General features: G+C 39.6%; 1 protein-coding gene across 1 annotated transcript in view; it reads right to left on the bottom strand.

Moving 5' to 3' along the window:
• Positions 1-26,623, bottom strand: part of Gab2 (GRB2 associated binding protein 2) — a 181,312-nt gene extending 154,689 nt beyond the window's left edge. Inside the window, exon 1 of the mRNA XM_076846583.2 lies at positions 26,420-26,623. Coding sequence (XP_076702698.2) covers positions 26,420-26,494 — 75 coding nt within the window. The 5' untranslated portion in view covers positions 26,495-26,623. The remainder of the gene's footprint in view (positions 1-26,419) is intronic.
• Between the last annotated feature and the right edge of the window lie 560 nt (positions 26,624-27,183).

Raw genomic sequence — 27,183 nt, 5'->3', positions numbered from 1 at the left:
ATTAACAGACCAGAAATTCATGACCAAGTAAGTCTAAAAATCCTCTTTCAATAAGATGATGTGGATCTTTTTTCTTGCTTATGGTACATAAAATAATGGTGTATGTTTAAATATATATGTATTTGGATTTAATGAACATTGAATGAGAACATTTCTAGTGCCTCATTTGAAAATTGGGGTAGTGACTCCTAATGGCTATAGAATAAAATGCAAATGCAACAGCATTCAAAGACCCTCTACAACCTGGTTTAAACCTACCTTTTCCATTCTTGTCTTCTACATACCAGATTGTACTGTGATTCCTTGCAGATTACCTGCCCCTGTTCATTTGTGTGCCTCCAAACTATTCTTTCTCCTGAACACAGCCCATCCTTGTCTGTCAGCACCTTCATCTACTGGAAGGTGGTCCTGAATGATTTCTTTAATCTTTCAGTTTCTCAGTTTTCTTATTTCTGAAATGAGAATGTAACTTCAGGTTTAATTTGAGGACTTAATGAGCTAATATATGTTAAGTGTTTAACATGGAATGGTCAGGCAGTATTATCTGGGTCTTGAGGATGAGTTAATCTCAAAAACATGGTGAACTGGCCAAGGGCACAAAACTCATTTAACAGTAAAGATAGAATAAGAGCCTCGACTTCCTCACCCCCAGTACCAGGCTGTCTTTAGGTTTATGAAAGGTTCCACCTCTAGTACCTAACTAATACTGATAGATTGGTGAGAAAGGCTCGTTTAAAAATTTTCTTAGAAACCTGTCTCTCCCGCCTCCTTCCCCTAAATCGTATGTCCTAAACATACTACAGGGACACAGCCACATCAATGTTAATTGCAGCACAATTCACAATAGCTAAACTGTGGAACCAACCTAGATGCCCATCAGTAGATGAATGGATAAAGAAAATGTGGCATATATACACAATGGAATATTACTCAGCAATAAAAGAGAGTAAAATCATGACATTTTCAGGTAAATGGATGATTTGGAGAATATGATGCTTAGTGAAGTTATCCAATCCCCCCAAAAATGCCAAATGTTTTCTCTGGTATTAGGAGGCTGATTCATACTGGGGTTTGGAGAAGGAGCATGGGAAGATTAGATGAATTCTAGAGTAGAGGGGTGGGAAGGGAAGGAAGGGGGCAAGGGGTATAAAAAAAGATGGTGGAATGAGATGGACATCATTACCCAAAGTACATGTATGAAGACACAAATAGTGTGAATATACTTTGTATATAACCAGAGATAAGAAAAAATGTGCTCTGTATGTGTAATATGAATTGTAATGCATTCTGCTATCATATATAACAAATTAGAATTAAAAAATTAAAAAAAGGTAAGAGAGACCATGTATTAAACAAACGGGTTTATCATTCCAGAACCTTCAAGGCAGTTATATACATATAAGGCCTCCAAGAAAAAGAAATATAGTATAGAATGTTTCCCAAATTATTTAATTATAAAACTAGAGGTTGCAATACAGATGTGCCATGTCAAGCCATAACTCCACTTTCCTGATCTCTAAATAATAAAAGTTATTCAACATAACTTTGAATAACTTGAATAACTTGTTACATAATCAAATGCCCCCCAAATCCAGTCAATCATATGTCACTTAATGAGGGTGGCTTGTTTTGAAAAATTCACTGCTAGGTGATTTCATCCTTGAGTGAACATCACTTATACATACATAAACCTAGATGGTATAGCCTACCTCACGCTTCAGCCATCTGGTTTAGCCAAGTACCCCAGGCTACAAATCTGTATAGCATACTACTGTGCTGAGTTCAGTAGGCAACTAAAGCACAATATCAATTATTTGTGTACCTAAACACAGAAAAGTTGAAAAGACTATGTCACAGGAATTATGTGGCACCATTATAACCTTAAGGGACCCTCCCACATGTGTTTCACTACTGACCAAGACATTACACAGCACATGACTGGAGCTGAAATCTGCCATCACTCTAATTTCCTGACACTGTCAATGTTAGCAAAGAAAAATCCACAAAGAAGATGGGGATTAAAATGAAGTAAGGAACTTTATTCACATTTTGCCAAATACTTCCAGACAGAAAGTGAGGCTCAGAAAAATAAACTTGTCCTAAGTCATGTTTCTATTGAATAGTAGAAGCAGGATTCAAACTCAGATCTGTCTGACTCAAACAAATGTTCATTTTATAAACAGAGACCAGCCAGATATTGGAAGAAGAATGTTGGTATTATGATTTGGATATGAAGTGGCCCCAAATGTGTTAATGCAGAAATATTCAGAGGTGAAATAATTTGATTATGAGACCTGAACCTAATCAGTGGATTGATCCATTTGATAGGACTTTTATATTGAATGGTAACTCAGGGCTGGAGGAGGTGGGTCTCTGGGGTGTGCTCTTAGGGACTATATCTTGACCCCCTGGCTCCTTCCACTCTCTTCTTCTGCTTCCTGGACACCATAAGCTGAGTAGCTCTCTTCCACTGCACCCTTGGACCACGAGGCTTGACCTTACCTCAGGCCAGAATGATGAAACTGGCTGAACATGGACAGAACCTCTGAAATTGTGGGCCAAAATAACTTCTTCTCCTCTAAGTTGTTCTTGTCAGGTATTTTGGTCAGTGACAAAATGCTGACCAACACTTTTAGGTAGAAACAGAAGAATGAGAAACTCTACCTAGAGATAAGTGAACGAAGGATGCCTTGGTCAAAAAATATTTTTTCTTTTAAAACCAACTTGAAAAGTCTAAGAATGTACTAACATTGGTCAAACTGACATTTGAAGAGTATAAAGTAAGCATGTGTTCTATAGGTGGTACAAATTTGCTTTCAGGGTCCTCAGAATCCAGCATTAAAGAGGTATGCATGCTACTAATTCCTCTGCAGAAGGTGTTAAATGCCATAAGAGAATTCCCATTCTCAGGCTCTGAGGTCAGAACAGGGAATGTACATTTTCAAACTTTGGAGAAACATAAGTGACTGTGTAAAAATTAAGGGCTGGGGATGTAGCTCAGGGTAGAGCGCTAGCCTCGCAAGTGTGAGGCACTGGATTTGAGTCTCAGCACCACATGTAAATAAAAAAATAAAATAAAAGTCTATCAACAACTAAAAAAAATATTAAAAAAAAAATTAAGAGCAGCCAAGTGCAGTGATACATGCCTGTATTCCCAGTGGCTTGGGAGGCTGAGGCAGAAAGATTGCAGGTTTAAAGCCAGTCTCATTAACAGTGAGGTGCTAAGCAACTCAGTGAGACCCGGTCTCTAAATAAAATTTAAAAAAAGGGCTGGGGAGATGGCTCAGTGGTTGAGTGCCCTTGAGTTCAATCTCTAGTATTGCTCCTCCCATCCAAAAAAAAAAAAAAAAAAATTAAGAGCAAACATAACTTGGCACGTTTCAAAAAAATACAATCAAATATAAATTTAGATTCTTCTTAGCATCCCTTATAATACTTTCTGTGCTATTTTTAAAGTACTTAAAACTGATTTTAAAGTACAAAATAGTATGTGGATCTCTCTCTCTCTCTCTCATACACACACATCCTGAGATAAAATAGTTTGATAGTTCCTCAAAGAGTTACCATATGACCCAGAAACTCCACTACTAGGCATATAACCAAGAGAACTGAAAGCATACCCATGCAAAAAATTATACATGAATGCTCATAGCACCACTCTTCATAACAGCCAAAAAGTGAAAACAATCCAAATGTCCATCAATCAATGAGTGATTAAGCAAAATGTGACATATCCACACAGGGGATTCAATCAAAAAGGAATGAAGTACTGAAACACACTACAACAGAGACGATCCGTGACAACACTGCACTAAGTGAAAGAAGCCACATACTGCCTGATTCCATTTATAGAAAATACCACAGAGACAGAAAGCAGCAGAGTGGTTGCCAGGGACTGGGAAAATGGAGACTGACTGGGTAGGGAGTTTCCTTTTAAAGTGAGAATATTCTGGAATTAATGGTGCTGGTTGTACAACTTTATGAATATACTGAAAACACTGCACATTTTCAAATGGTGAAATTTATGATATATGAACTATAATCTCAATAAAACTTTTATTTTTTAAAAAGAACTGAGACACTATAAAGTTGAAGCCCTTGTGACCCACGTCAGTCCCTAGGGTCATCAATGTTACCCATTTAGTCTGACTTCTTGTTAAAAGACCTTATTTCTCACAATGCCTAGCCCAGGTTCTTGCACACAATAAGCACTTTAGGCATTTGTTGCATAATAGTTTTGTACAAAAATAAGATAATACTGCTTTGTTTTTTTCAGGATGATATAGATTCTTTTATATTCACCATCACACAAATTCAGTAGTTCAGACAAGGCAGCTTTAAAGGTACAGTTTAGGTTAATACCACATATACCATGTGCAGTAACAAAAGAACACAGGACTTACTGGCTTAAAGCTCCCCAACCACAAATCCAGTTAATAGAAAACCTTGATATGGAAGTTCATTAAATAAGGAGATACTTTGAATCTGTCCCTTAGTACATAAAGGATTTACAATAAAGGACTTGGAAAGCCTATTCTTTTATCGCCAACAACAGCAAGCTATAAACAAGGACTTTATAACTTGGTCAAGTTCAACTTAAACATAGGTCTTAGATAGTCTCTTAAAAAGTCTTGTTCCCCAAACACCACAATTGTATTTCCAGTACTTTTCTTTTGTTTTTCAGAGTTTTTAATCAGAGTCACATGAAGAATGTTTTAATGATACATCCCTGAGGCCCATCTCTCAAAGGTTCTGATTTACTTAGATGAAAATAAGGCTGACATTTGTGTTTTTAAAAGCTCACCAGGTCATTTGGAAACATTTTATGTTAGGAACATTTAGAAATGGAATGTGAAACTGGGTTTTGCATGAGTTTCCACGCAAATCATCCAAGCATACTCTTAACAATCATGTTAAACTTGTAATAACTGCCAGTCAAAAGACTGGTAGCATATCCTAACTTTATTGAAAAAAAAAAAAAACCAAGGCTCAAGGATTTATTCCTAAAAGTCAGCAACAAGGAGACACCAGAACTTGAGTCCTGGTGATGCCCTACATTTTCCTGCAAACATTTTTCAAACTCCCTTATGGTGCTGGAATTGTGGTTTGCTAGACAGAAGCTAGTATATAATTACCCTCTTACCGTAGATTCAGTCATTTTACTCTGGGCCTTGATAAAAATGGAGAATAACTGCTAAAATATTTCTGAAAGTCTTCCTAATTTGTGCCCTTATATTACAGGGCAGTTTCTCTTTATGTAGTCCACATATGAAGTGCCTCCTTATTTGCAGTTGAGTTGGAGCTGGAAAGGAGAATACTGCCTAGAAAACTTGGCCATTCAGGAAGAAGTAAAAGAGAAGCCTGCCCCTGTGGCCCTATGGGAACAAGAAGGAGGTAGAATAAAGACAGGGTCCTCATTCATATATCCTCTCTTCACATGTACTCTTCCTTTTCATCAGAGCAGGTTCAGCTCAGAAAGCAAGAGAACTTTAGAAATGTTGAGACTCCATGTTTCCAAACATAACATGAGAGTGGGCAGTAGGCTACTGAAGTTCATTTTTTGATTCATTCTGTACCAATATGTGGTATGAGAGCAAGTGCTTGGATTCAGATGGAGGAGTCCAAAAATATGAGCTTGGGGCAACGCTGCTGGCTCTCCACAGCTTGAGTACAGCATGCAGGGCATCTAGAAGTTGCTAAGAGATGGGTGAACCAGCAGAGGCCTGTGGTTGGAATGAGAGTTCTCAAGTGTGTTCAGACTTAGAGGTAAATATCCAGTACTATAACCTTCATGGTGGACTCCTGCCCATGACTCCCAAAGACAAAAAATTAGTTATGACACAAGAGATGACTTAGGGATATATTCTAAATTAGATAATAAAGTACAGGATATCACGTAGATATCACATAGATACACACAGATGTCCTCTTCCTTCTAACTCACACAAAGACACAGCAGCACTCTCCTCTAGCAGCCACTAAGATGGTATTAAGCATCAGTTGTCTGCCAGATACTGTTCTTGGTTGATGAGGATTTGGAGATAAATAATGCCCCAACCAAAGAAGATTTGGAGGTAAAGAGAGGGAAGTGGGCAAAACTCCGAAAGATAAAATATTTTCTCAAAAAGCCTGATTAGGAAGTTGAACTTTAAAATGATTTAGAGGAAATTCACAATGGGTGTGAAGGCTGAGGCAGGAGAATCACAAGTTTGAGGCCAGATTAGGAAATTTAGCAAGACACTATATCAAAATAAAAATAAAAAGGGATGGGGATGTAACTCAGTGACAGAATGCCACTGGATTCAATCTCCAGTACCCGCTCCCCCCCAAAATAGACTGTTTATCCTGAAGAATAAATATTGTAGAAGTTCTTTTAAAAAGACCACAAATTCTTTGACAACCTACCAAGAGGTTGGAAGTCTAGACTCCCTTTAATCCAACTAGATTTGTGACTCCTTTATCCAAAAACGTGTGGCAAAAGTAACAATATGTGACTTTTAAGCCCAGGTAATTTTGAAATGCCATGAAGCTTCCATCCTGGCCACTATTCACCCTTGGAGCCCCTGAGCCACCATGAAGGAAAGCTGTCTGATTAGAGACTGCAAATTTTCAGAGAGTCTAGGCTGTATGTGAGGCTATTTATAGGTACTCCATTTGACAGCCCCAGGTGAGCACAGCCCTTGAACCACCTCACCTCTGTTGACAGGTTATGAGTAAAGAAAGAAGACTCCAGCTCCTAGCAGTCAAGTCAACCCAAGTCATTCAAGCCTTTCCAGTTAGGCACCAGACACTGGGGAGCATGATTACATTCCTGTGGTGCTCTGTTCAAATTCCTGACCCACAGAATCTGTGAGCAAAATAGTTGTTTTATGCCACTAAGTTTCAAGCATGTTTTATCATGCCCAAAGATTTATCACGAAGCAAAAATAACTAGGATAGCAGATGAGAACTGAGAAAGAAGTAGTAGATCAGTTATAGAAAAATATAAAATTATTTTCTTTGGCTAGTCCTGGTTTGAAAGAAACCATTATCTCATCACAGGTGACTAAATACATTGTAGCATTTCTGGTTGTTGGTAATATCTATTATATCTACAAATGCTGTAAGAGAAAATGCTTCAGATCTTAGGAAGAACTGGAGTACTCCAAAAGGAATTTGAATAAGGCATTATTCCCTAGCCTAGCTTTTCAGTGTGGAACTAACACTCTCACGGTGCCACTTGGAGTTATTCATGAACCCAACTTTTTGCTTTTTTCTCTTAGTGCATGTATTTTGGGAGTAACTAATAGAATACAAGCAGTCAGGGAGAAAGAAGATATTTCAGACAAAGCAAAAGGATTATGGTAAACAGAGGTAATGAAGCCGGTCCTGGGGAAACCAAAGGATGTTGCCTGAGGCTCATTGTCCATTCATACACCTTTTGCTTGACATTTGTGTGCCCACACCTTTAGGCCTTTAGTTAAGCTGTTCTCATTATTCCAAACAGTCTCTTCCCATTTATTGATGAAACTCTCTCCAGCCCAGTTGTCATGTTCAAAGGAGCTTCCCCCCAGTGCAATAGTGCCCCACTCTAGGTGGAATTAATCACTCAATACCACTTGCTTGCAACACTTGCCACAACCTTATCTCCTACTTGAAGTGCCTATCTCCTTAGGTGCCACACACGAGGTCAGAAAAGAAAAACTGGTATCCTTGAGGAATCCATGTAACTACAGGGAGAGACCTCTAAAAACAGTCATACTGCAGTATCACAAGATCTTTACAGAGGCCTGGCAGGATATTATAGGAGGACAGATCTGCCTCAGGAGAAATCAGGAAGCACCACAAAGCAGGTGACATTTGAGGTAGGCCCTGAAACTAAACTAAGATGCTACATGGGGGAAAACTTAGGAATCACGACTGAAAAGGTTTCAAAAGAGAACCACTAAAGTAACAGGAACATCTGGCCAGGTCAGTCATTATCCCTACTGGTTCCAAGTCTTCTTTTTACAACACCTGAAGCTACTCAGTCTTTCCAACTACTTTAGCTATTTATATTGTAAAGTATCCAACATTTGAACAAGGAATTCGTTTAAAAAAATGAGTAGCTAATACATGAAAATGTATTCAAACTCAGAGGCAATCACAGAAATCCACATCAAATTTTCAAGTATTTTTAAAAGTTATAAAGTCTTGTATCAAAGAATAATCATGGAAATCAAATCTATATTTTCTGAGTCAATTTTGGTATGATGTATCAAAAGCCTTATGAATAAGTGTACCCTTAGGATTAAAAAATCATCCTAAGGATAAAAGTCTTTGCTCCAAAGACTATGACAACATTATTTAAAATTGTGGAGGGCTAGAGGGGTAGCTCAGTAGTAGAGCTCAGTAGTAGAGCTCGTGCTTAGTATGTATGAGGCCCAAGACAGCGAAGTACCTAAATATTCAAGAACAAAGAAGAGTCAAATAAAGATGGCACTGCAATAACTTTAAGTTACCAATTAGTGATTGCTTCCTACATGCCTGCCATTATGATGTGTGATATCAAAGCAACCTACAAGGTAATTATGCTAGAGTGAACCGAGTGTGACTTTCACAGTTGCCCCACAATTGATAAATAGAACCCACAGATAAAGACAGAGCAGAGGTGAGTTCCCACAAGGTAAAGAGAACAATCAGTAAGTGGATCCAGGCTAATTCAAGGACTTTTAAAGAAGTTATACTATAAGGTCTTCTAACTAAACCACCATATGTGTCCCTGTGTGGTCTTCTCCAGCCACAGTCTACAAAAGGAAAGGATGGGGAGTGGGAATCTTGGACCACTTGACTTAGTGGATTCTAAGATAATTGGTTACAGAGATTAGGGGTGAAAAAAATAAAAGAAAAAAAGAAGAAAGGAAGCAAAGGATTGAGGCAAGAACTTTTAAAGACTGTAATACCTGGTAAATATCCACTTAGGCAGCTGACTTAGAGACGCCCTGTACCAATCTGGACAGAGGAAGGGGAAATAAGCAAGAAGTGGCAGCAATGCAGTTACCCCACTGTCTGACATGCATACGAGTACCCTGGGTCAAACATTCCCATGGAAAGTGCTGGCCTTAAGCTCTCTCGCTAGTTTCCCACCAGAGGACTGTACAATAAGCAAAGGTATCCTAGCTGGGGGAGGAGGGAAGTAAATTAGGGAAGGGACAGCCTGAAAGAGACTGAAAGAACTTAATTCCAATTTTTTTCTCCAGGATAGTAGACCACTCAATGAGAATTCCATCCCCAAAAGAAATTTACAAGCCAGGCATGGTGGCGCACGCCTGTAACTTCAACAACTTGGGAGGCTGAGGCAGGAGAATCACAAATTCAAGACCAGCCTCAGCAACCTAGTGAGGCCCTAAGCAACTCAGTGAGACCCTGTCTCAAAATAAAAAAATAAATAAAAAGGAGCTGGGGATGTGGCTCAATGGGTTCAATTCCTGGTAGGAGGAGGAAAAGGAGGAAGAGGAAAAACAACAATTTAGAAATGTTAGGAGTATATACATACAGGCAGTGCTGGTCAGACAACCAGTAAACGCTATCAAGAAGACCTCAACAGCAGCCAGTTAAGTGACATTTATTCTTGTTCCTTACCCTTTTGCCCAACCGTACACACCTGAACAACTGGAACCTAGAAAGGTACAGGGAAGAAATACCAGGGAGACACTATGTTTCGTATCCCCAGAGTCACTAGTCTGGCCAGCAACAGGATACACTGAAATTTTTATTTTTATTTTTACTTATTTTTGTTGGTACTGGGGATTAAACCCAAAGGTGCTCTACCACTGAGCTATATCCTCAGTCCTCTTCATTTCTTATTTTAAGCCTCAGTAAATTGCTGAGGCTGGCCTTCAATTTGCGATTCTCTTGCCTCCAGGTGCCAGCATGCCTGATGAGACAAAATTTTAAAAGGTGGACTTTCAATAACCCAGAGTGACAGTTGGTTACAGACTCTGCCCAAGGTATCATCAAAGGATCTATCCTCTATAGGAGAAGAGAGACTTTCAGAAAGCATAGTTGCAAATTCTGACTGGAGAACAACAAAATGATTCATGTTTGTATCCCTTTAAGCTACAACTATTCAATTAACTGATTAAAATGACCATTATCTCCATCTTACAAAATAGGAATTTAAAGCTCAGAGAGATTAACTTGTTCAAGCCCACAAAGCACATGGGAGGATTAATTTGGATTCCAATCCAGGGCTAACCTCAGAGCCTATGATTTTTACAGATATTTGAGTTTTTTTCAAAATAGGATCCAGAGAACATATCCTCAGGGATCTGCAAATCCACTTCATATTTTTTTTTTCAGTCTTGAAGTCTTTATCTTAAGGGTGAATTTTAAAATTTATAAGGAATATTTGAGTATGTGAATGATCAACTTAGAAGTGAATGCTGTTCCTTGATTGCCAGCACTGCATTTTAAATTTTAATGATACCAAGTACCAAGTTCTTTAATTTTCATGCACAAAAACTAGAAAAGACAGAGGTCATAATGTATAATTACCATAGGCATACTAATTAAAAACCAAATGGCTTGCTCTATGTTTCACTGCAGTTCAAACAAGAAGAATGGGACAGAGAGAACAAACAGGTCCCAAAAGAATAAGTGCCATATTCACATTTTAAGCACCAATTTAGTTTCAGCAAAATATCTTGTGTTAATGTAAATTACATTGGTTTTGAAGTTTTATATTTAATTTGTAAATCTATAGTTGTCTTACTTATTTACAACTCATAATTTTTGCTTATACATATTTTGGTAAAATAATAAAAATCAAGAACTTGTGAAAATGTCTAAAGTATTCTTGCATTACACATACTTGAGAAGCTTTGTGTTATACCAATCCCTTAAGTAATTATTAAAAGCCATATCTTAGAAGAATATTTTGTAACACAAGGAAATATTCTCCATATATAAACTTAAGACACAAAGGGTAATTGGTATGGTGGTGCATACCTGTAATCCCAGAGACTTGGTAGGCTGAGGCATGAAGATTTCAAGTTCAAAAGCTATCTGGGCAAATTGGCAGGACTCTTTCTCAAAATAAAAAATAAAAGGGCTGGAAATATAGCTCAATGGTACAGTGCCTCTGGACTCAATTCCCAGTACCAAATAGATAAAAATTTTTAAAAAGGTATACAAAGGGTGGTACAGTCTCATTCTGTGTAGCACATATAGCTACAGAAAAACAAGAGTAGGAAATACACTACAATGTTTATGTGCCTTGGTAGCCATGCTGTTCATTGAGTTTAGGTTAATGCATTTATACTTTTTTTCGGATACCAACAGAGGCTACAATATGTTGAAGTTAAAACCTGTTAGAAATCTACCTGAAGATACTGTTATTAACAAATGGTAAGAGTCTATCATATACATGGCATTCCTCTCAGCATTTTAATACTGTCATTTGCTTTTTTGTGATCTTCTGTGTTCCCAGTAGCCTTATTACAGGAATGAAGTTTAAACTATGAAGGGTCCCAAAACCTTGAGTTGAAAAGCTTAAAACAGTAAGCTTTTCAACTCAATTTTAGCTCATGCTCTTTCTTCTCCAAGGAAATAAAATCAATCCTTGTTTAATACTTAAAAGTATATAAAGTGGCTGGGGATGTGGCTCAAGCGGTAGCGCGCTTGCCTGGCATGCGTGCGGCCCGGGTTCGATCCTCAACACCACATACAAACAAAGATGTTGTGTCCACCGAAAACTAAAAAATAAATATTAAAAATTCTCTCTCTCTCTCTCTCTCTCTCTCCCTCTCTCTCTCTCTCTTTTAAAAAAAAAAGTATATAAAGTACTAGTCAATCAATAACTTTCTATGTTTCATGTACCAAGGTTACAGATGAACAAAGAACCCCATGCACTCTAGAATCTCCTGGTCCAGAGGGAAGCACAAGCCAACAGTTACTGAGTGACATCAAGGCAGAACAGTAACACAAGAGATTCAAGCATTTCCATAACTCATTCTGATGGGCAGGACCAGAAAGGCTACCACAAGGTAACAAACAACTGAGTCCCAAGAGCTTATGAGCAAATGAGTACAGAAAGGTGAAATGAGGGGCTGGGGATGTGGCTCAAGCGGTAGCGCGCTCGCCTGGCATGCGTGCGGCCCGGGTTCGATCCTCAGCACCACATACAAACAAAGATGTTGTGTCCACCGAGAACTAAAATAAATAAATATTAAAAAATTCTCTCTCTCTCTCTCTCTCTCCTCTCTCTTAAAAGAAAAAAAAAAAGAAAGGTGAAATGAAAGATTATCCAGTAAGTAAAATTCAAACAAAGGTCTTATGACTTTGTACTCATTGACTACACTAGACCCATCCCAGCTGGACTCCCACTATGGTCTTTGCCATCTGTATGGTGTATATTGCTAACATTATGATTCAAGCTGCTTCCCCAAAATGCTGAGTGGAATACCATGTATGTGATAGACTCTTACCATTTGTTAATAACAGTATCTTTAGGTAGATTTCTAACAGGTTTTAACTTCAATATATTGTAGCCTCTGTTTGTATCCAAAAAAAAGTATAAATGCATTAACCTATACTCATTTTCTACTCTGTAGAAAGTTATATTGAAAAGATCAAAGCAACAAGTTGGGTGCAGTGGCACATGCCTATAACCCCACTGACTCAGGAAGCTGAGGCAGAAGGATCGCAAGTCTGAGGCCAGTCTCAATAACTCAGTGAGAAATTGCCTTAAAATAAAAAAGAAATTTAAACTGTGTAAGGAAACCTACATGTTATGGCTCATCAGTTTGGGTGAAGTTCAGAAGATGTGCCACCTGTATGACACACTAGGCACGTATTGAATAACTGGAAATAACATAGGTGTCTTGTCTAACCCGGGGGATGTTAACATAAGGAATAGCACAGTCATTCAAATGATACTTATAAGACTTATGTACATGTCTAGGATTTGCTTTAAAATATTCCAGCAAAGAGGAAAAAAAGAAAAACAAATGTGATGAAATCTTGATAATGTTTGAAACCAAGCACATCTATTATTTGTTATATCATTTTCTTTACTTTTCTTATTCTTCTTTATCTTCAAAAATTTTAAATTAAAAATTGGAAAAATATTACATGAAAGTAAATGAAAATATTCATAATGACAGTTTATGGAAAAAGAAGCAAATTATAAAACAACAGTTCATGTTGATTATAATTATGTAAATAATAAATGTGTGACCAACCCAACAGCAAATTAGCCCTTAGTGCCCTTACTGGGTTTCTATACAATTTTTATTGAAAGAAACCAGGACTATTTGAGGAAATGGCTAATTCCAGGTCTGGATCAGGAAACGTACAAGATAAACCTGGTACATCTTGTCATACCAGATAATAAAGAAGCTATCAAGACTAGCAGTGCCATGTCAATAGGATGGATCTAAACACCAACTTGTATTCTCTCTCATTGGCTAAAAATAGGACAATTTGAACTGTAATAAGGAAAGCAAATATTTAAAAAAACAGTGAAAATGTTTAAATATATGAGTTCACATTACTCAAAAATACCCTAATTGATCACTTTGATACATTTTAAGTAGTAAATTAAAAGAAGCAAACACAAAAATGGGAGGAGGGCTAGGACGTAGCTCAGTGGCAGAGTGCCCCTGGGTTCAATCCTAGTATGCCCCCTGCAGAAAACAAAAACAAAACAACAAAAAAAAACAATAACCAAGAGGGAGGAGAGTTAGTTACAATAAAGAAACAACAGTGGGGCTGGGGCTGTAGTTCAGTGGTAGAGCACCTGCTTTGTATGTGTGAGGCCCTGGGTTCGACTCTCAGCATCACATAAAAATGAATAAAGATATTGTGTCCATCTACAACTAAATAAATATTAAAAAAAAGAAAAGAAACAACAATGACTTGCAAAGTATCTTGCTTATAGCTGGTACCTGACCAGTGGCATCAGACTTGCACCAAGCTCTAAGTGAGATGCTTACACTCCTGTGAAAAGTGCTCAGAAACTAGCAAAGGGAAAATAACAAATCCAGTGTGAGAATGTCAAACTAGAGGCAGAAAAAAAAAAAGTGCCATGGAGGGCTGAGATTGTGGCTCAGTGGTAGAGTGCTTGCTTAGCACACATGAGGCACTGGGTTTGATCTCTAGTATCAAATAAAAAAATTAAGCAAAATGAAGATATTGTGTCCATCTACAACTAAAAAATATTTTAAAAAGAAAGAAAAAAAAGTGCCATAGAAGCAAGTCCAGATGTGGGCTCTCTTTGGAGGGGCTGTAGGGGAGGATCTCTGAGCTGAGTTTGAAGAGTTACCACTTTCAGGGAAGTTTTTGCATTTTAAACCACTCTCAAACACGGGCCCAGGATCTCACTCACTGATCTTGACATCTCCCAGCACACATAAATTTCCCATTGACTGGCTAAAGTCATAGCTTCAGACAAATCACTGTGCAGCTTAATTTCCTTTCCCTGAGATCAGAGGACATTGAGATGTTCCTTTCAGGAAAACTTAACTCTAGAGCTTAATATATTATCTAGCTTGGGAATTTCACTTACATTCTGGCATTGTAAACTCTAGACTGGCCCAAAGTTGAAAGAATGCAAAGACACCCATGTTCCTGTTCAGAGTTCCTGTTAAAGGTTTAAAAAGCATAAATCAACACTATTGCCACCTTCCCCAATACTAAATACTTAGCCTGAGCTGGACATTGTACTATGATTTATTTCATACACTATCCTAGTATATTTTCAAATTCAGTGAAATAAGCATTATTCCACTTTAACAGTCAAGAAAGATCAGAGAATTAAGCATTTGGCTCAAGGAACCCAAAAGCCCTTGAAACAAAGAGAGAGGTCTTCTGAAGATAAACACTGTCAACATAACACTGACATTTCCTGTTGAAGGAGTGGCGATCTGTGAGGCAAAGACTTGGTGAGTGATGCTCTTCATCAGTGAATGTAATCCTACTTTCCAAGGCCTTTTGTGGACTGTCCCCTCAGCTCTCTACTTATCTCTCAAAGTTCTTTCAGCTTTCAACTCTAGGCTCCTCCATTGTATGTTTACTATCCCCCCACATCCCCTGTGCACCACTTCTTTCCCACTCCACATGCCATAGTACTAATCTTCTGAGTCCAGTTCAGGTCCCCACCTCCTATTCAAGGAAGCTTCTCTATCTTCTTCCATACACAGAGCTCTGGCCTTCACACAACTCACTGCCTAGATCACATAACTCCACATAAGGGTGTTATTTTCTTTCACATGTGCACTGCTAATCTCCCTAGTCTGTAAATTTCTTGAGTATAGACTTATTCCTTTAGGAAGGGAAAAGATACAACACATTCTCTAGAAAAACCTCACAAAATTAATGTGGATGCAGGCAAAAGCCCACTTGGGAACTTGCACTTCTCATAAACTGCAGGTTACAATATTCCACCATCCCCTTCTAGCTAAAGAAAGTTCAGCCAAAGATAGAAACACCAGAGTTATTTCATTTAGTGAAGTAGCAGGCATGCTTTTCTGATTTGTGTGACTTCAGTGCCTTTGGTCCTTTGACATTGCTGAGAGAATTTTCCACAATCATGCAAGACTGTGGAGATTCCATCTGTCTTTTCTCTTAGGTTGGACTTATTAGCAAGACTGATTACTGACCTTTACTAAATAAAGAGATTTAAAAAAAAATAGTGGTAAAATACTAAGGATATAGAATTTACCATCTTAACCATTTTTAAGTGTATAGTTCAGCGGTACTAAGTTCATTCGCAATGTTCTGCCACCACCACAATCATCCATAGCCAGAACTTTCATCTTGCAAAACTGAAACTCTGCACCCACTGGACAATAGTTCCCCACTGCCCCTTATCCTTAGTCCCTAATAATCCCCATTCTAACTTCTGTTTCTATGAATTAGACTACTCTAGATGTCTCAGAAGAGTGGAAACATACACTAGTTGTCCTTTGTGAACTGGCTTATTTTACTTAGCATAATATCATCAAGGTTTATGTTGTAGCATGTCCATATATCAATGTTTTCTTCATCCTTTTCTTTGGAAGTACCAGGGATTGAACCCAGATATGTTCTATCACTGAGCTACATATCCAACCCTTTATTTTTTATTTTGAATACCATAGCTCCAGTTGGCCTTGAATTTATAATCTTCCTGCCTCAGTCCTCTGAGTAGCTAGGATTACAGGGGTGTGCCACCAAGCCTGGTGACAATTTCTTTTCTTTAAAGGCTGAATAATATTCTATTGCATGTAAATATCACATTTTGTTTATACATTCATCTACTGGTGAATATGTGGGTTGCTTTTCACATGAGATTAGGGGATACTGGGTATTGAACCCAGGGGCACTTAACCATTCCCAACATCCTCTTTTTTTTTTATTTTGAGACAGGGTCCCAGTGAGGGTAGCCTCAAATTTGCCATCCTCCTATCTCAGCCTCCCATGTTTCTGGGATTACAGGAGTCCATGCACAGCTCAAATGAAGAGTTATGATCAAATGTTAGTGACAAAAAGCTCAGGAGAATGGCACTGGGTTAAAGTAATCTCTTTAACGTGTGAACACAATCAAGGAGTCAGTCCAGAGATTAGGACCAAAGAACAGAAAGCTGCTAAAAGAAATTTCCATTTGTTTATCTGTACCAGGAATTGATACCAGATGGTCTACAAACAACTTCAAACACACTCTGGTTTCTGAAGACCTCCCTCTGCCTCTCTTCTTATCAATCCATGTGTTCTTACAAGCTTTAGAGGCCACTCCTCCCATCAAGCTGCTGATGGCCCAGTCAACTCAAAATGGTTTTTACAGGGACCTCTTTTATAGAGGCACTAATTTCATCTGTAAGAACTCTAACCTCATGACCTAGTCACTTCCCAAAGGCCCAATGCCCTCACATCATAACTTTGAGATTAGGATAACAACATCTGAATTTTGGGGAGGGAGGTAGACAAAAAACCTTAATCCATTGCAATCAGGTTACTCATTAAAATTTCTAAAACTTAGAAAAATTAGTAAATTTTAAAAGTCTGCTCATCATAAGAAAATCTGGACATTATAAAGGTATAAATAAAAATTACCTATAATTCCATTAATGGAATTATAGGTAATTAATTAACATTGAATGTTAATTTAATAGAGAATGTGAAGATAAAAATATAATTTAGTTCAATAATTTATCAAATAATCATGTATCTAGTACCCAAGTTCTGGGACTACAAGAAAGAAAAATAAAACACTTAATGGAAAGGTGGCCCCTGACTAAAAAGAAATAAGCCAAAAGAAGAAGGCTTTCCAGGCAAAGGAAGCATTAAGTGGAGACTAGGTGGCAAGGACCTATACAGTGTGTGCAGAGACATTAAAAATGGTTTGTAAGCCAGGTATGTGGTGCATGCCTGTAATCCCAGTGACTTGGGAGACCAAGGTAGGAGGATTACAAATTTGAGGCCAGCAACTTAGTGAGACCCTGCCTCAAAATAAAAAACAAAAAGGGCTGGAGGGGATATAGCTCAGTGGTAAAGTATTTCTGGGTTTAAATCCAAAAAAAAAGAAGAGGAGGAAGAGGAGGAAGAAGAGGAAGAAGAAGAAAAAGAAGAGGAGGAAGAAGAGGAGGAGGAGGAGGAAGAGGAGGAAGAAGAGGAGGAGGAAGATGATGACAAAGAAATCCATAGGATAATATCATGACTACAGACACAAAAATCTTAAAATAATAAAAAAAAATGTTAACAAAATATTAGCAAACAATTCAGCAATGTATAAAAATAACTATACACTACAAACAACTAGAGCTCATTCCAGATATTTAATTGTTTGAATATTTCAAACTCTATCAGTGCATATCACCATATTAACAGACATAAATATTGCATGATCATATCAATTGATAGAAAACAAGTACTTGACAAAATTCTACACCTACTGATGACAAAGACTCTCAGAAAAATAGAGGGGTAACTTCTGCAACTGATAGAGAGCATTTACAAAAACCCTACAGCTAATGTTGTACTTAATGGTAAAAGACTAAATGATTTCCTCCTGAGACTGGGATTGAGGCAAGGATTCCTACTCTCAACAGTTACTCAACATTGTAATGGAAGATCTAGTCAGTACAATAGACAAGAAAACAAAAGTTATAAAAACTGGAAAGACAGATAGACTGCCCTCATTTGCAAATGAAAGATTATCTAGGCTATAGTTTGGATCTCAAAGGTTCCCTAACAGTCCATGTATTAAAGGCTTAGTCCCCAGGTTGGCATGATTGGGAGACGCTGGAAATTTTTAGAAGGGGGGCCTACTAGGAAGTCTGGTCATTGTGGGTATGTGTCCTTGAAGGGAATATTGAGACTTCGGATCTTTCCTCTTACTTTTTTCATTCCAGGCCATGAAGTGAATGGGATTCCTCCATCACGTGCTCTGGACATGATGTGCTGCATCACTACAGGCCCAAAGCAATGAGGCCAACTAACAACACACTGTGAGCTAAGACAAAACTTTTCTCTTTATAAAGTGATTATCTCAGGTATTTGTTATAATAATAGAAAGCTGATTTAATTCAATCTATACAGAACAATCCCAATGAATCCCCCTGAAACAAAAATCCTAGAATAATTCAGATCATAAGATAGAAAATGAAAACCCCCAAATCAATTATATTTCCATATCTTAGCATGGACATATAAACAATAAAATTAAAAATACAAAGGAAAAATTCCGTTATGGCTTCTTTAAAAAAGAGAAATACAGTGGTGCATGCCCTTAATCCTAGAAGCTCAGCAGGGTGAGACAAGAGGATTGGGAGTTCAAAGGTAGCCTCAGCAAAAGAAAGGTGCTAAGCAACTCAGTGAGACCCTGTCTCTAAATAAAATGCAAAATAGGGCTGGCAGGTGGCTCATTTGTCCAGTACCCCTGAGTTCAATCCCCAGTACCGAAGAGACAGAGAAATTCTTAGATGGAAATATAGCAAAATATGAAAACATATACAGGATTTATATGTTTTAACTCATACAAGACTGATGAAGAAGTCAAGGAAGATATAAATGTAAATTCTTGAATTAGAAATCTTAACATAGTAAGGATGTCATTTCCTATGAAACTGATAGTTTTAGTGCAATTCCTATCAAAATCCCAGAAAGATTTTCTTTTAGACATAAACAAGATTATTTAAAATGTGTATTAAAGGCAAAGGGTGCAGAATAGTAAAAATACTTTGAAAAAAATTAAGTGTTCTGGGCTGGGGATGTGGCTCAAGTGGTAGCGTGTTCGCCTGGCATGTGTGCGGCCTGGGTTCGATCCTCAGCACCACATACAAAGATGTTGCGTCCGCCGAAAACTGAAAAATAAATATTGAAATCCTCTTTCTCTCTAAAAAAAAAAAAAAATTAAGTGTTCTGTTGCACAGTAGTATGACTATAGATAATGATAATGTACTGTATACTTTTAAAAAGCTAGAAGAAAGGATTGTGAATGTTTTAACCAAAAAGAAATGGTAATTAGCCAGGTACAGTGGCACTGGCCTGTAATCCCAGTGGCTCAGGAGGCTGAGGCAAGAGGACTGCAAATTCAAATCCAGCTCAGCAAGAGCAAGGCACTAAGGAACTGAGTGAGGCCCTTTCTCTAAATAAAATTTAAAAATAGGGCTGGGGATGTGGCTCAGAAGTTGAGTGCCCACTTTTGAGTTCAAAGAACCCAGATTGAGTTCAATCCCCAGTATACCCTAAAAAAAGAAATGATAATTATTTGAGGATTTAGATATGTTTATTTACCCTGACTTGAATATTACACAATGTACACATGAATTTAAAAAAACCACATGGTACTCCACATATGTATGTGATTTCTTTGTGTCAATTAAAAAAAATTAGGGAGCCAGGCATTATGGTACACACCTGTAATTACAGAGATTTGAGAGGTTGAGGCAGGTGGACAGCAAATTTGGGGCGACCAGCCTGGGCAATTTAGCAAGACACTATCTCAAAATAAAATTTTAAATGGCTGGGGATGTAGCTCAATAGAGCACTTGACTAGCATATGTGAGGTCCTGAGTTCAATCCCCAGCACTGGGGGGAAAAACAAGAGATAGAGAAAGAGAGACAGACAGAGAGAATAAAGTACATCTAGTCCAGTAGATTCCAAGACCTAGCATATAGTTAAGTTACAAAAAACAGACCCACACAAACATGGCCAACTGATTTTTGACGAAGGTGAAAAACCATCCAATGGAAGAAGAATGATCTTTGTCAACAAATGGTGCTAGAAAGTTTGGGCATCCATTAGCCAATAAAACAAAACACCTCTATTCCAAATCTCACATCTTATATAAGAATTAACTCAAAGCAGATCATGGGCTTAAAGGAAAAGTATAAAACGTTCAGGAAAAAAACAGAAGAGCTGGGCATGGAGGCACACACTCAGATATTTGGGAGGCTGAAGTAGAAGGAATGCAAGCTCAAAGCCCTTTGTCAAAAGAAAAAGAGATTTAAAAAAAATTTGAGAGAGAGAGAGAGAGAGAGAGAGAGAATTTTAATTTTAATTTTTTATTTTTTTTTAGTTTTCGTCGGACACAACATCTTTGTATGTGGTGCTGAGGATCGAACCCAGGCCGCACGCATGCCAGGTGAGTGCGCTACTACCGCTTGAGCCACATCCCCAGCCCAATTTAAAAAAATTTTAAAGGGCAGGGATATAGTTCAGTGATAAGAGTGCTTGCATAGCATGGACAAGGCCCTGGACTCCATCCCTGGTAAAATGTATGTGTGAACACACACACAGAAAGAATTGATAAGCCAGACTTCATTCAAATAAAAAAACTTCAAAAGATCCTAATAATTAGATACAAAGACAGCTATAGACTGGGAGAAACTATATGCACCATGTATTCAAAAAAGGACTAGTATTTTGAAGATAAAAATAACTCAAAATTCATGGTCGTGCACACCTGTAATCCCAGTGGCTTGGGAGATTGAGGCGGGAGGATTGTGAGGCACTAAGCAATTCAGTGAGACCCTGTCTCTAAATAAAATACAAAATAGGGCTGGGGATGTGACTCAGTGGTTAAGTGCCCCTGAGTTCAATCCCTGGTACCACCAGGAAAAAAACAAACAAAACAAAAACAAAACACTCAATAGTATTAAAAAACAATCCATATAAAAATAATTGACAAAAGAAGAGCAATTTTGACCAAAGAAGATACACAGATGGCAAATAATCATACGAAAAGATGTTCAACATCATTGCCTATAAGGGAAATATAGATTAAAACTAATGAAAAAGTAGTTAAATTAACTGTGATATATCTATGCCATGGAATACTACTTAGCAATAAAAAATTGTTGATATATGCAACAACTTGGATGAATCTCCAAAGAATTATAATGAAATTTTTTTAAAAAGCCAATTCTCAAATGTTATATACTATATAGATCTGTTTGCCTATATGTTACTCACAAATGATAAAATTATAAAAATGGAAAGCAGACCAGTGGTTGTCATGGGCTAAGAATGTGGTGGGAAGGGGATAATAATGGATGTGACTATAAAAAGTCCAACATAAGGATGCTGGACACTGTGGCCATGATAGTAATCCCAGTGACTTGGGAGGCTAAGGCAGGAGGACCGAAAGTTTGAGGCCAACCTCAGCAACTTAGCAAAACCCTTAGCATCTTATGAAAACACTGTCTCGAAATAAAAAGGACTGGTGATATAGCCCAGTGGTAAAGCACCCCTGGTTCAATCCTCAGTATCAAAAAACAAAACAAAAAACAAAACAAAACAAACAAACAAAAAAAAAAAACAAAGAACAGAAGTGCAAGGGATCCTATAATGATAGATATGTTCTATATTGCAACTGAATCATTGTCAATATCCTGATTGTGATATTCTATAAGATTTTTGTAAGATGTTACCATTAGGAAAAACTGGGTAAAAGGTATATGGATCTTTCGTTACTATTTCTTATAACCAGATGTTTATCTATAATTACCTAAAAATAAAATGTTTCTTAAAAAACCTTAGTCTTTGAGACAAAGTTAGACAACTTTGGGCAAGTCACTTCCCTTCTCATAGGGCTAAAAGAATTAAATTAAGAAATCGATGGTCTAGGCTGAGGCACTGTAATCCCAACTACTTGGGATGCCAAGGCAGGAAGATCACAAGTTCAAGGCCAGCATCAGCAACTTTGCAAGAACCTATCTCTAAATTTAAAAAAAAATTAAAAAAAGAAATAATGGTCTAGATACAGTGCATGGCACAGAATATGGTCCAACAAATAGCTAATAAAATGCTAATCTTAAGAGTCTTGACAATGGGGATGGAGAAGTATAAAGCAAAATATATTTATTTAGATGATAGCACTAATAGATTTTGGTGAAGGATTAGATGTGGAACAGTGGGTTGACAGAGAGTCAAGGATGATTCTCAAGTTTCTCATTTGAGCAAGCATCATCAGTGGCACCATTTACTAAGCAGAAGTGAAGTGAAGAAGAGGGAAACAGAGTTTTTGGGTGTGGTGAACTTGCGTTAACTGGGAGAAACTCAGATAGAAAAGCCCAGTTAACTGTTGGATATTCAAGTCCGGAGTTAAGAACAAAACTCTGCGATGGAAATTTAACTTGATAATGACCAGAATGCAAATGATAGTGGAAGGCAGAACAATGGACAAGATTGACAAGGGCATAAACCACAAAGCTACTGTTACTGTAAAGGAGTTCCAACCTGGCTAAAGGAGATCAGCCTAACATAGGAGATGGAGAGCAGCCAGAAAAGGAGAAAAATCAGACAAAAATGGTGTTACTCAAGACCAAAGGAAGATGTTTCAAGAGTGAGTGGTCAACTGCAACCAAGCACTGAAGAGATTAATTAGAACGAGCAATGAATCATCATCCTCTGAATATAGTGACCTGGTGTTTTCACTGGTGCCTTTTTGAGAATAGCTTTGGTGAAATGACAAATAGGTTTGGATTAGAGCTGGCTGAGAGGGAGGTGGGAGAAATGAAGACAGTTTAAACAACCATTAACAAGTTTAGCCCTGAAGCAGAAAGCAAGCTGAGTAGGAAGGGGTGGAATGCAAAGAGAGAATTCTGTTAAAAGAAGTTAAGCTTAAATGATAATGTAAATGAATAGGTGAAGGGGAGAAATTAGATTCATGACAGAAAGTGTGAGAATTATTTGAGTAGGGAGGAGCGAATATGATTCCAAGTACAGGTAGCAGGATTAGCTCAGAGAGAAGGGGCATCTAATCTGCTCTAAGAAGAAAGGAAAAGGAAAGGAACCATGTAGACACAGGTAATTTTGGAAATTTAGTTATAATGTGTTGTGGGCTATTTCTTGATTACCTCAGTTCTTTATGAAGGAGAAGGAAAGTATTAGCTAATTCTAAATAAATGGGTTAATATTTATTCCTAGAACCCAATATAGTCCCTGGGACAGGCATATTTAATAAATTCATTCAATAAATTTTAAAAAATTAGTGTTAACCTCATGCAGGTGTTCATCAGGATACAAAAATTTTAATTTCGCCACTAGGGGGCAGTGCTGCCACAAATCTCACCCCCCCACGATAGTTTAACAGTGAAAATTAACAGAAAACTATACTGTAGTGTATGTTATGTTTTCCTGCTAAGAAAATCCTGTTTAAGCTTTACATACATGTACATGTTTGTGCCTATTCACACATGTGAGCCCCCCCCTCACACACACACACACATTGAGGCACACTGAGAGGGTTGTTTTGTCTACCAGCCTTCTGGTGCAACCAAATCATGATGCCCCAAGGGCTGAACTCAGCATTTTCCAGTCTTTTTTTCTTTTTTGGTAATTCCCCTAGGGAATACAGCAAATACCTCAAAGACCTTTACACTTTCTTATGATTGGTTAATTAGAAAAGGATAATGAGGAAATAAAATTCTTAAAAAACAATCTCTAATACTGCCATAGCTTCTTCCACGTTGTCTTTCCCCCTCTACCTACCTCCTCCCCAAATTAAATGCAGTAGGGTTTCAAAAATAATTTAAATGTACTTCATAAATTACTTTCCCCCTAATCTCATATATCTGAGGTATTCTTATAATGGATTTATTTATCAGTCTATAATACCACGTCTATTATGCATATCAGAAGCAGAAGCAATGGAGCTGGGAAATAATTCTTTCCAAGTTTGGGTCTAATGAATTTGGGCCTCTAACAAACTGAGGAAACTGGCAGAGTTCTAACTTACAATAGAGTGCATAAATAATAATAATAATAATAATAATTATTATTATTATTATTAAAGGTAAATGTAAAGGCAGGCTGCTCCCCAGAAGTTTAGGGTTAACCAGACTGGCTGTTCCAACAAGAGGAACTGAACTCCATAGTGAAAGAGGCTTCTGGTTGTACTTGTGGAACATATCACACCCCAGCTTAAGAAAGGCTATCACTAGTTTGGTCAGATGCCTTATGGGTGGGGGGCCACAGGAAAGAGGGGAAAGAGAAAGGCTGAGGTCATCATATGACGCCAGCTGTCAGGTAATTCCAATGGGTGAAAAGATGCTTAACACAAAAGCCTTTAAACTTGGTTATTTTAAGTTAAAGTTGTTTTTGAGCAAAAATAAATACCCAAGAAATGGGTCATTGAGTCTGGGTAATAGAGTTGAAACAGTCATCATTATAGATACTGCGTCAACTTGTTTGCAAGTTGTTTCAAAACCAAAGTTTCAAGGTTCTTTAGGGTAGTGTTCTAATTTGAGAATTAAGGATGGCTTTTTTTTTTTTTTTTTTTTTAAACTGGACACTCTATTCCTTTAGCTAGCATGGAATCTACTTTTACAGTAGATTCGAAGTTCTTTAGAACGAAGTTTTTTTAAAAAAAAAATTATAAAAGTGTTAATAGCAAATTACTCCTTCTTACCCCTAATTTAAAAAATTAAATTTGCCTAATGATCGGATCCACCTCTAAACAAGAAAAAAAAGTTTCTTAGTAATTATAATACTTGGGCTACATCAGCACCCCAGAAAATCAGCTTTAAAACTGAAGAAAACACCGCCTCACCCTACTATGTGAAATCATGCCTCCTTTCAAAAGTCACGTGCTAAATCCTTAGTTTTTTCCCCCAGCAAATGATCTAAGCAAGAGCCTGATTTCATTGACACAAGCACTCCCAACAACAACACTTCCTTTGAAAAACAGAATGTCACTTCCTCAGACCAGAGGCCAGAAGTCCCTTGATTCTGATCTAAGGAGTAAAGACAGGAAACTGGTGAGCTTCTCCCCCGGGGTCAGCCCCTGGTGCTGGGACAAGAGGACAGGGTGTATTCAGAGCTCCCTTGATGCACTGCAGCTGGAAAGCAAAAGCTCACTTCCAGGTTGTGGGGGTGATCCCCAGAGTACAGCCCCACAAGTCAGTGTAGCAAGGGCATTCACGGAAGCGAGGAGGGAGAAGATGGAAGACCTTGCACTTTTTAGCGACCTTCTTCCATTTCGAAATTCCCGAGAGTACTCCAGGACCGCTTTCAGCCTAAGTAACTGGCACCTTCTTGTACTTTGACCTCACTAGGCGAGACATCCTCTGGGTTGTGCCGAGCCAGAACTCTACACCGCTCAGCTCCAGTCTGTACCACCTTCCCCAGATGCTGCCAGTTTCTCACCTAGAGGGGAGAGGCTGTCCCAGCAATTTCAGTAAACACTGTCGGTTAGCACCACCTGGCAACTGAAAACCTTGATCTCTCCCGGCCCTAGACGCCCAGGGCTGCACAACACAAAACCCTGGCCAGTTAGCACGGACCAAACTGCAATGTCACCTTCGTGGGGCGGGGTGGGGGGGGGCGGCGTATGTGAGAGACATACAGAATAAAGAAGGGGGACAAACAAATGAGTCACTTAATACAAGGGCTGCACATGCCGCTGACGCTGCCCGTGATGCGGCGGCTGTGGACTGGAAGGAAGCAGGCGGCCGCCCGGGGGAGGCGGGGGCGGGCGGAGAAAGGCAAGGGGAGAGGGCGTGAGGCGCCTAGCCCTTTGTGGGGCCGGGCGGCGCGGCCCCACAGCTTACGGCCCCATTTCCCGCCCACTCCCCCAATCCTGCAGGCTGAATCCTCTGGGGGCTACCATGGTTCCCGGATCCCGGGAGTCAACTCTCTCGTTCTCCAAAAACAATCAATACAAACTTCGATACAGTATTGAGTTCACAGGGAGGCTGGCTGGGGAGGTGCCGCCAACACACCCGCCTAGCCGACGAGGAGCTGCCGCCCCAACCTGCCGCCCCGCCCCTCGGCGGCGCACCTGTGACAGGTGTGCAGGTGCCCCACACGCCCCAGAGCCGCGGGGCGCGCCGGCCGCCCCTCGCCCCCCAGAGGCCCCAGGTCCGCCCTGTCCGCGGCGTGCGGCGTATCCGGGAGCCCCCAGTCCCTCGGCAGGCCGCGGGACGCCCCCCGCCCGCCCCAAGGCGGCCGCGCCCGGTCGCCGCCCGCACTCACATAGCGCCTCAACTTCTTCTCCGGGGGCGATTTCCTCAGCCAGCCGGTGCACACCACGTCGCCGCCGCCGCTCATGTTGACCGCCGACTGGAGCCCGCCGCCAGGTCGCGCGGACAAGGGCGCGGGCGCAGACTGCTGGGTCAGCCGGCCGGCGGTGCGCAGCTCGCGGGGGAGGGGAGGGGCCGGGCGGCCCGCGGCCCCGGGCGAGGATGAGGCGGCTCCGCGCGGGCCCGACTGCCCCGCGCGCGCCCGCTCTGCACCCCCCCCGCGCGCGCGATCCGCACCCTCAGGCAGCCCGGCGGGGGCGCCCCAGCAGGAAGGCCGGCGCGCTCGCCACGCCCACAGCCCGCCGCGCCCCCAGGAGAGAGGCCTTCAGACGCAAACCACCCGGCGGGACCCGGGAGGCCGGAGTGCCGGGAGGGGCGGGAATCCAGTCAGCACGCCCCCTGGGTCTTGTTTTTTTCCTGAAGCCTGAAAGCGGCAGCCTCAAGCGCCTCGCCCCTGATCGTGGTGGTGGGGTGTGTGAAGGCTGTGCACCCCGCCTCGCACGTCGATTTTACAGGGAGGGTCTTCAGGGAAAGGCTCGGAGCGCTGCTTGTGTTACTTATCCATTCCTATAGTTTCAGGTTTCAGCGAGGTCAGGTTCTGGCTGAAATTAGTGACCTACTTCCCAGAGAGTTTATTAACTCTTGCACCCACCCGGGTGGTTCGAGAAGGAACGGAAGCCGACCTACTAAGTATGGGGAGTATTTACATCCCTTGTT

Source organism: Callospermophilus lateralis, chromosome 2 (genome assembly GCF_048772815.1).
Source record: "Callospermophilus lateralis isolate mCalLat2 chromosome 2, mCalLat2.hap1, whole genome shotgun sequence".
NCBI classification, from domain to species: Eukaryota; Metazoa; Chordata; class Mammalia; order Rodentia; family Sciuridae; genus Callospermophilus; species Callospermophilus lateralis.
The sequence above is the reverse complement of the archived record's forward strand: the minus strand, read 5'-3'. Positions and strand labels throughout refer to the sequence as shown.